General features: G+C 38.8%; 1 protein-coding gene across 1 annotated transcript; it reads right to left on the reverse strand.

The window, feature by feature from the left end:
* Positions 1–8,717: 8,717 nt before the first annotated feature.
* Positions 8,718–9,842, reverse strand: noto (notochord homeobox). Its single transcript, XM_042500296.2, has 3 exons — positions 9,369–9,842; positions 9,077–9,264; positions 8,718–8,971 (listed from the first exon to the last, which is right to left on the reverse strand). The coding sequence occupies exons 1-3, from the start codon at positions 9,757–9,759 to the stop codon at positions 8,765–8,767; spliced, it is 786 nt and encodes a 261-aa protein (XP_042356230.2). The 5' UTR covers positions 9,760–9,842; the 3' UTR covers positions 8,718–8,764.
* Between the last annotated feature and the right edge of the window lie 437 nt (positions 9,843–10,279).

Below are 10,279 nucleotides of genomic sequence, written 5' to 3' on the forward strand. Positions count from 1 at the left end.
CAAATGACTTTGACCTGAGCTCAACAAATTGAAAATTATTGTTAAAAAAAATCAGAAAAACAACATTACATGTTCATCTAATCAGTATAACTCTTAAATTACACCATTGTCCAAAATGGCATCATGAGAAACGCTGCTCTTAATTATCAGTTTCACATATCCGCAGTGGTGTTTTTTGGGGGGTTCATAGCAAAAGAGACCACTAAGAAGACAGATGGCTCAGTTTAATATAAACACTGTCCTCTAGTGGCCAAAACATTAATTATTCATGATTGAGAAAAATCTATTTTTTTTTACATGCTTTACTCGAAAATTCTGATAGTATAATTAGAATATAACCATACTTTATTTAATGACACTTAAAAGCTGCATTATGAGCTATATTTATAATACATATATTTGGAAATGTTTCTCATCTCCTGGTAGGCAATGTAAAGCACATGATAATCCTTTACACCATAACTTCACAGAAATGTCCCCAGCGTCAATACAAGAACTCTAACTTCACTTCAAATGTTAGAGGCATGTAGTGAGATATTTGGGGGGGAAACCTGGCAATAGTAGAAACATTTTGTATCTTTTACCTCATCAACTGTCTTCACATTTTACCTCCAAAGGGTGATTGCTCATTGGTGCATGCAGTGTAGTGTTGTTGTTTTTAGATCTTTGCTGCCATCCTGTGGTTGCAGGGAGTCTGAGCATGTTTGGATAACAAAAATTTCCTGCAGAGGTCAACAGCATTTGACCTCAGTGTGATTTTAGTTTAATTTGCAGTTACATCAGTGCAGGAGAATGAGAGTTTTTACACTGATTAGACATAAGTACAAAGCAGAGAGTTTTACACAGGACTTATTAATGAACATCACGTTGGTTGTCTTACATGTATTCATGAAAATATTAGCAAATTATTTTGTTTATATTCTCCCTATTTTTCTATGTATATAGATATTAAGATAAAAAGGCAATGCATAATGCATTTTTATGTCTTGTCTGTCTCTATTTTCTTATAATTTCTCTGCTTTTTGACAGCATGAGAGCAACTGTAACATGTCATAATTTATATTACGTTACATTAAAAAGACCCATGTGAACTTTACAAGGGCAAATTTCATCCCTCAACCCAAAAACTAAACCAAAACAGCTGGAATTACTAAATTTTTAGTAATTTTTTTTTTGTTGTAAATTTCAGGTAATTTTCTTGTTACTTATACCCTGTAACATCCTGCATTTTTGAAAGACATCAAGCCAATTTGTTCAGTGTTCAAAGGGTTCATATATTCATTGTATGTCTAATGTTTTTATCAAAAAGCAAACCAAATTCCTTGTAATGCCAAGTCTACTTGGCAGTAAATCCTTTTTCTGATTCTGAAACAAAACAAGACAAGATTTCAGATGTTTCTGAGTTAAATCAGCTTGAAAAAAAATCAGTAAAGGAGTTAGATCATGTTCATAAAATAGCTGAAATAGAAAGCAAAGGTAGCGAAAGTATTTACGTTCCGGTATTGATACCACAATGTAAAACAAGAAAGATGTCTTTATATGTTTATTAATTGTCTGGTTGATTTCTCTCTTCTGGCCTCCGTGATGTTGATTAAACCTTCAACTGAGGCTCGGTTTCTCTCCCCTCACCTCCCGCCTTCATTAATAAACTAATTGGCCATTTTGTTTCGCATTAGCGTTGTGTGTTCAGCTAATCTGTCCCACTTAAATAGTTGGAAAATTTCACCCCATTATAACGAGATGGGAAAAGTAGCACGTCGCTGCGTTTGTGCCACCTGCACGAGAAGTGCGGTCGTTTAGCCACCTGTGCTGAGCTCCGCTCCTCCACCGGCCGCCCCCTCAGCATAAACAAACATCCCACTTTTAACACGCACTGGAGAAAAAATACATGCGAATGCATTTATCTCCATTTATTTGGCTTTATCTTCCGTGTTTCATGCATTAAAGTCGATTTTTAACCATTTTATCACGACGGCGTCAGCCCGAGCCCTTATTAAAAGTGTAACGCATATTTCACAGACGCGCAGTGTCCCATATGAGCGTCTTATGAGTTTAGGAACATTTTGGTAATGCCTTCTAATATATGATATTGAAATATCACAAACGTGCTTTAAGAAAGTTTTTAAAAGTACCTTCAGTTAATTTTGCGGCGATAGGAGATTAACCTTTTAACAGCTGAATAGACATGAGTTTTCTTGTTCTGCGTTCAGACGCCTTTAACGAGCATTTCAACCTCTGACACTTGAGAAAAATAGTTTGATTTGGGGGAAATCGTGAAAGGCAACAGAAAACGACCCGAAAATTAGCCATGTTCATATTCTCTTGTAACTTTTTACACTTTTTAGGGGGGCCAATCTCGCCAATTTGCTCAGGTTTCAAAGGGTTAAATCACCGATAAATAGGACACGCGCGGACATATTTTAGTCCTGCCAGAGTGTTATACACATATTTTCCAATGTTTTCAAATTTTGTTTATTTGTTTCCATGTTATTTTTGGCGTTGGTGTGCGTAAAAGACGCACGTTGGATAAATTACGCACTCTTTGGAAACCGGCGTCTTTCCGTTTTGTGTTTCACTTCCTCCCCGGTGTTTTCTGTCGCTGATGAGAACAGGAACTGATATTTCCTGGGAGAAAAGAGTCTGTTCTCCACACATCGGGATGACGAGAGCTCCTCTTGTCAGTGCCCGTGTCAGAAGTCATTGTGCGGCTCCTTTCACCGGGAGACAAAAGGCAGCTTGTACTTCAAACGCTTGTAATGAAAGCTAATGACTATTAGATGGAGTAGAGGGGCCCTCGGCTTTACAAATAAAATGCAAAGGAGGATTTTTTTCTTTACAATACTACCCTAAAACTCGCGATGGTCAAATGAAGTGCGCTCTTCTATTGGAGCGGGAGGTTATGGCTCTCCATGAGAACTTTCACACCTTCTCTCTGCTGCATTACAATCTGACGGTAAAGACCGAGGCTGAGTCATGTGACCAACGGCAGTGAAATTTCGGAAGGACAAAATCAGACTCTAAAGCTCAATAAAAGTTTTGTTTATAGATAGTTTAGGAATATCGACATATTGAGGAAACATCCATTTAGTGCTGTCAGCTTTGATTCATGTTCAATTTCAAGATAGATTCATGAGGTAAAATAAGACAAGACAATACTTTATTAGGCCTAAGGGACTGGTCTTTATTTATCAGAGAGGACAGCTGTTTTTTGTTTGTCTTTTTTAATTTTGTCAATATTTTGGCAGGCTGGGGGTTTGTAAAGTATGTTTCCTTGAAAAATGACCAAAAATGTTAAAAGAAAAAAAAATCAGCAAAAATTTTGAGAGCAAATTTTTAAAAAAAAGAAAGAAAAAGAAAATTGCCAAACATTTTTAAGAGGTACTAAAATGTTTTAGAGGGGAAAAAAACGTCACCTAAAAGTGTTAACGGAAAAAATTCTTCTTTTTTTTAAATCATCAAAAATTGTTGAAGGGGGAAAAAACAGTCCCAAATAAAGGAGGCAATTGATATATACATACATACATACATACATACATATATATACACACACACACACACACATATATATATATATATATATATATATATATATATATATGTGTGTGTGTGTGTGTGTGTGTGTATATATATATATATATATATATATATATATATATATATATATATATATATAAATTAATTGTTTTAATGGCAATTCTTTTTCCAATTCGAATTCCTCCAACTCTGGAATTTAGGCTCTATTTAACATGTGATGCCTGTATACACTGTGTATATTCTTATCGACATTCTTACTTGTTTATGTCTCTATTGTCCATTGTAGCATTGCACACATTAAATTTGATACTTTTAACTAACATACTTGCATACATTTGAATAACTGCACAGAAGATTGCTGTGTTTGAAGTAGTGCAGATAAGACAGTGATATTATCAAGAATTGAACTTTTCAAAACCCAAACCCTTTCGTTGATTGTTTCCGCTCTATAAAACACAGTACAAGCCAGCAAATACACAATATATTCTGATAAGACTGTGGATAAACATAAAATACTTGTTTGTCACAAAATGAGTAAGAGCATCAAGTGAAGAGGCAAATGAAGATGTAACGGTCTCCTTTCATGCAGAGCTTCACTTGCAGAGAGTCTTAAGAAGCCCGGTCAGCGTTGGCATGTTTCCAGCCGTTAAGGTGCCCTGTGCTAATTGGGACGATGAGCCCGCTGACCCCCGCCCCTCCCCTCCCCAGGACTCTCCAGGTTTTCCCAGGCCTCTGACTGCTTCTTTCTTCCCCTCAATGGGATTACGTTGGGCTGTGGAGAGCGTAGAGGAGGGGGAGCTCTGATTCCTGGCTGATCACATCAGAAACGGCTCTCTGGGGTTTTTACACAAATTCTGCTCCTTCAGCAGCGTTTCAGCCCTAATCAGAGCGAGACAGAGCAGGAGAGAGCAGGCAGGGGGCCGACAGGAGACAGAGATCAGCTCTGTTACTGTTTATTAAACTTCTCTCTTTGATACTGTTACCAGCCGGCCTGTCCCTCTTACCGCACCTCTGCTGTGTGCCTTTGTGCTGTGCTGGGCTGTCTCGATTAGTTATAAGTTAAGGATGTTAAATTCAAAGTTAATGTGATCTGCATCTGACTGATATCAACCAGTCAATCAAATTTTACTTATATAGCTCCTTTCAAACAATTCTGACGCAATTCAGAGTACCGGTACTTAACAGTTTGGCTGAAGAAACAAAAACAAGAACAACATATGCAAAAAAATGATCTTAATGAATAGAATAAGTATAAACCATAAATTTGCAATACTAAGACATCACATAAGAGCCAGACTATGAAGATAGGCTTTTAGGTTACATATAAAAATATTGATATCTCCGGCTCCCCTCAGATCCTTCCACAGGCTGTTTGAGCATTTTTTAGTGTAATGGAGAAAAGCAGAATCACCAAATGTTTTAGTTCTACTCTGTGGAAAAGAAAAAAGCAGAGTCGGAGGATCTGAGGGACCCTCATGGTTCATAAACCTAAAGCATCTCTAAGATGTAGTCTGGTGCAAGGCCATGCAGTGCTTCATAAACTAATGCAATCATTTTAAAATCAATGTGAAAACCAACAGACAGACAGTGTTATGTTTTTAAAACAGGTGTAATGTTTGCTCTCTGATGTAGTTGTAACTTGTTTTGGGAGGGTGGATTTGTTGAGTTGGGTGCATATGGCACTATCGACTAATTTTAAAGGTTTAGTATTTAAGATTTAGGCCACATTAAACAAACAAGAAAACGATAGCGAGCACACGCATGAGAACCGACAGCGTAAATAACCTCAGTCGAGACAGCGGCACAAACACAGCTCGGTAGTCCGCCATTATTATTGTTGTCCTCCTACTCGTGCTTGGCTTGTTTGTCTGAAAAGTAATGGGCATGTATGACATGCAGCCATGATGTTACCGTTATCATAGGATCTGCGTATTGCCAGTTTACACCGTGACACAGGGGTTTGTGTTTTTTAAAAATTACTCTTGACCCAGTTTCAAAAGTTTGCATTTTCAGGCCCCCAAAACGGCATCAAACCACAACAAAAGTTTCATGCAAGAACCGCGTAAAAGGCCCCTTACACGTCTGGTTAGGATTCCTTCAGCATTCATTGTTCAGGAGGTTTTCACGGGGAGCTGATTTATCAACAGAGGTCTCTTCTTCTCCAAAATAAAAAATTCCAAGGCAAAAGCCCAGAAAGACATCCAGAAATAATACAATGCACGTTTTTCTGCTTTGATGGCTGTGGGATCAAAAATGTCAGTTTGAATGGGTTTCAGTGGAGCATTTTCAGCACTTAACAGTCTGAATGTAACAATTATGTTTCCACAGTATATTTTAGATTTATTGTAGGAGCTGCGTTGGAAATTAAACAAAAATACACAATCTTACCAAAATGTATGGCACTTGCATGAACACAGCCAATAAAAAGAAGAATGAAAAGCGCATAAAATGTGCCAAACAGTCCCTAAGGGTTAAGTCAAAATATTTAACGTATTAACCTGTTGCCACGGATTACAGAGATGGAAACGCTGCTCCGTGTTCCCATCTCTGTTTAATATATGACGCCGTTTTCCACAGGACAGGACTTTCAGGTTGACCACCCCAATTAGCTGCTCTGATGGACTCATTTGCTGCATCCCAATCCTTTCTGCACGCTGTCTTCCCTCCTGCTTTATCCCTCATGTCTGCCAGGCAGGCCTCAGCAGACAGCATGAGTCCCTCAGTTTCCACCTGGAGGGAGAGTCGAGGAGTTTGAATAGAGCAGAGGCTCCTGCCGGGGGAGGGAGGGCCTGTGAGAGCCCTGCGCATTGAGGAGCAGTGAGAACAGGCGTATTGACCGTTTAAACAGATTAAACTGTGAGACTCGGCTCTGTGGCCCCGAGACAGACTGACCCCGGGTTACAGAGCTCTGCTGCTAATCCCAGAGCCGGTTATTTATTTGCTTAGCTTAAATCAGAGGGGAACCCGAGTCCGTCCCAGACTTCAACTCAGATCAAACCCAGGAGGAAATGTCTCGCCATGTCTCCATCATCTTCACACCGGGCGCAGGGTGGGATGAGAGGAGCAATGAGGAGAGGTCAAAGGGCACGGTGATGACTTGATTGAGGTACATGTAGTAGTAACAGTTAGATCTTTGTTTTCAACATGCCAAATAAAAAAGGGGGACAAAATAAAACATAAACTAGAAAAACAACACCAAAATGCCCATTGTATTCGGTAAACAAAGTATTTCATGTCCAAAAAGGAGGAGGAGGAAGTGTAAACTTATTAAATCCTACCCCCCCTTTTTTAATTTAAAGTAAAGTAAAAAAGTTATTTTTTAAACATGAATATTCCCAATTTCTGCCCCAGTATTCACCATGATCTAATAAACAAAAATTAAGACAAAAGAAACTCTCCCAAAAACTAAACTTCATTTTTTTTTAATATTACATATTGAAAATTATGTCACAGAAATAATTTATAATTCATTTTATTATTATTGTTAGTATTTTTTCCCCTACGGGTCATTTCCTTGTTTGTTTTTATTTTTGTTTATTTATTTTTCTATTTTGTTGTTGTTGTTATTTTACAAATAATATTCTTGTAACTTTTTACTAACATTTTTGAGTAATTTCTAAATTGCGAAATAAACATTTATATATCAAATATTCACCATATGTTACCCTTAATTTATGAAGAAAAATTTAGTTTTCCCATAGGCCTCCACCATAAATGGAGAATCAAAAAGTGGAGATAAAGTTTGATGAATTAAAGTCACAACAGTAAAATGAGATCACAACAGCCTTTTATAAACTCAAACACAACTCATGCGGTATAATCCAGGTCTCACTGATCCAGTTGAATGATCACTGCTTCCCATATACATGCACTTTTCAGTAAAATGTCACAATATAAAACACTCCCACAGATGAGTAGTGCACCTGGAGTGGATCTGAGCATGTGCATGCCCAGACATGCCACCTGGCTGTGTACTGCTGTCCTAAGCATGTGCTTGGGGAGAATTTAGCATATGACTGTTGAGATGGCACTTGGATTATACTGCACAAATTATGTGAGTTTATAAACTGATGTTTTGATAAAGTTTTGCTGTTGTTGAAAATGGACCCCAATGACTTGAATTCAAATTTAATCTAATTTAAATGCCTGTTTTGTATTCTTCATTCACTGTGGAGGCATGTGAGGAAAACTAAATTTTCTCTGGGATTAAAGGTAACATGTAATGAGTAATCATATTACAAATGATGATTTAGCAGGTGTAGTGTTCCTTTAACCCATAGGGACTGTTCAGTGCATTCATGCTTTTTATTCTTCATTTTTTTAATTGCCAAAAATGTTCCACTGAAACCCATTCAAACTGCAATTTTTGATCCCGCAACCATCAAAGCATAAAAAACATGCATTGTATTATTTTTGGGTGTCATTCTGGGCTTTTTCCTTGAAATTTGTCATTTTTAGTTTTTTCTACTTGATGTCGTCTTTTTTTTTTAAACTATATTTGGCATATAGAGAAAATACATGCTATTTCCCCTGGGTGCACTGTCACAGTCAGTGTTGCTGCAAATCTAATCTCAAACATAGTGGCATTTGAAGGGTTCAAATTTTCAAATTAATTGATACCTGATATTTATGATTAGGGCTGTTGATTGTTAAAAAAATAAACTTAATGTAAGTAGAAAATAATATTAATGTATAATATTTTTATAGCCTGATTTTGAAAAGTGCATTTTTTTGTGGAGAGCCCTATGAGTGAGTATTTGACACTGTACAAATAATAATAATGATGTACAAAAATCAATGTTGCTGCTAATCATCAACATATCCTAAATTGCCATAATCCCAAAAAAAAAACAACTCCAAAGCATGTAGTATCTGGAAAAGAGGGGCCTCAAAACCAAAATTTAGTTTCATCAGTTCACCTGTGTCAAATGTGCTTATGATAAATTATCTATTTTCTTGCAACAAAAAACACCTTTAACTTCTGAAACTTTTTCAAACTGCGAAATAAGAATCAACAGGACAAGCTTCTCATTAATGTCATAAAATATATTTCTGAATATTTCATCCAAATGTACAAAAACTGAAACACGACAAGTGAATTTATCAAAGAGCAATAAAAGTAGAAAATTAAATATATAACTATACATCTATTAAATATTCATAGTTGGAGAAACGGGCCTCCTTTCTCAGCAGTATGTACACGAAGTATCAAACAGTCCAGAAAGTTCGGTCAGCAGTGGTCAATGCAGTCATCAGACACATCAATGTCCACGTCCAGGTCGGAGAACTCCTCCTCCTCGTCTCCTTCATCTCCGTGGCCCTGAGATCCGGGACTTTTCGGCGGAGCAGCCAGACCCAGTTTGGCCAGTTTGGCCTGCTGCTGCTCCAGACTCTGTTTGCGCCACTTGATGCGTCTGTTCTGAAACCAAACTTTGACCTGGAGATGAAAAACAACAACATTAGAAACAATGCAATAAGAAACGTGTGTAAATGTTTGGCCACACAAGCCCTGATTATTGACCTTCAGTATATATATTCTTACCTGAGCTTCTGTGAGCTGCAGAGCGGAGGCCAGGAGGAACCGCTCTGATCCGACCATGTACTGCTGCCGCGCGAACTCCTTCTCCAGCCGGGAGAGCTGCTCGCTGGTGAAGCTGGTGCGCATCCGTTTCGACTTCCCACCTTTAGTTTTGAACGAGTGCAGCCCTGCGTTCACTTTGGACATCGAAGCTGCAAAAATATGACACATTTAGTCAATTTGTCACACAAATAGTTTATTTTTGCCCCACCGTGTTCTGGAAGTTCCAGTAAATAATGAAATTCACTCTTTTTACCTTGTGCGTAAAATGCTCCTCGGCACGATGACTGGTAGGTGAAAGGCGGGCAGCAGTAGACTGAATATCCGGGCTGTGTGTTGAGCGCTGAGTGCAGCATGTTTGGAGAATAGACGTAAGGTGCTGTTGATATCGGTAAGCCAACGTGTCCAGTGAGAGGCAGAACTGGGACTGCTGGTTGATATTTCTCTCCGCACTGAGTCGGACTCGCCCTGCAGCTGGTTGTGTCCTCCGTCTTGGCGAGCAAAGCATCGATGGTGAAAGATTTTCCACTTGGAGGCTTCGTCGTCGACGCGCACAGACTCCCCTGGTACTGCGGGTACAGCGACGCTGGTGCGTAATTACGCACGGAGTATCCATAAGCTCCCACTGGTCTGTTCGGCACCTGCATTCTGTTCTGTGGTTTAAAAAAGTGGGAAAATAAAATCTTCGCAGTAGTTGTCGCTCCAAGTGCAGCAGGAAAGTGAATGCGGCTCTTCAGCGGAGAGTCCGAATTTATACTCTGGCCGGACACAGAGGTGTCAACAGCCCCCCATTGACCCTTTGTCTTTCTAAGTAGCAGATGAGAGAAACGAACATCCCGACAACGTATCCAATTAATTGGAGGAGTAGTACAAGCTGGGATTGTCAAACATCCTCACCCTTTGAATGACGAGGCTTTTGAAGAGTCGGCGGGGGGAGGGAAACTCCAGAGATTTACTGGGCTACAAATTCTTGCATGGATCTTAAGTCCAAATGTAATCATTACCGCTGGGAGAGCCTTGATGTTCCCAAATCATCTTATTTGGAGCCTTTTAAGTCCTGGCTGGCCGACAGATGCCCTGAGCAGCGGAACAAGTCGCTTCACAATTGGAGGCCGACTTCAAGATGAACAGTTTACTGTCTGCTGTAGATTTATCTTAGAGACAATT

Source organism: Plectropomus leopardus, chromosome 14 (genome assembly GCF_026936395.1).
Source record: "Plectropomus leopardus strain MGB_pleo_1.0 chromosome 14, ASM2693639v1, whole genome shotgun sequence".
NCBI classification, from domain to species: domain Eukaryota; kingdom Metazoa; phylum Chordata; class Actinopteri; order Perciformes; family Serranidae; genus Plectropomus; species Plectropomus leopardus.

Excerpts from the sequence above, each read along its gene's own strand:
- noto (XM_042500296.2), bottom strand. The coding sequence starts at position 9,759 with ATGCAGGTGCCGAACAGACCAGTGGGAGCTTATGGATACTCCGTGCGT. Across the intron at positions 9,265-9,368 it reads AGGAGCATTTTACGCACAAG|CTTCGATGTCCAAAGTGAAC; the intron begins GTAAAAAGAGTG and ends ATATTTTTGCAG. Across the intron at positions 8,972-9,076 it reads TGCAGCTCACAGAAGCTCAG|GTCAAAGTTTGGTTTCAGAA; the intron begins GTAAGAATATAT and ends TTTCATCTCCAG.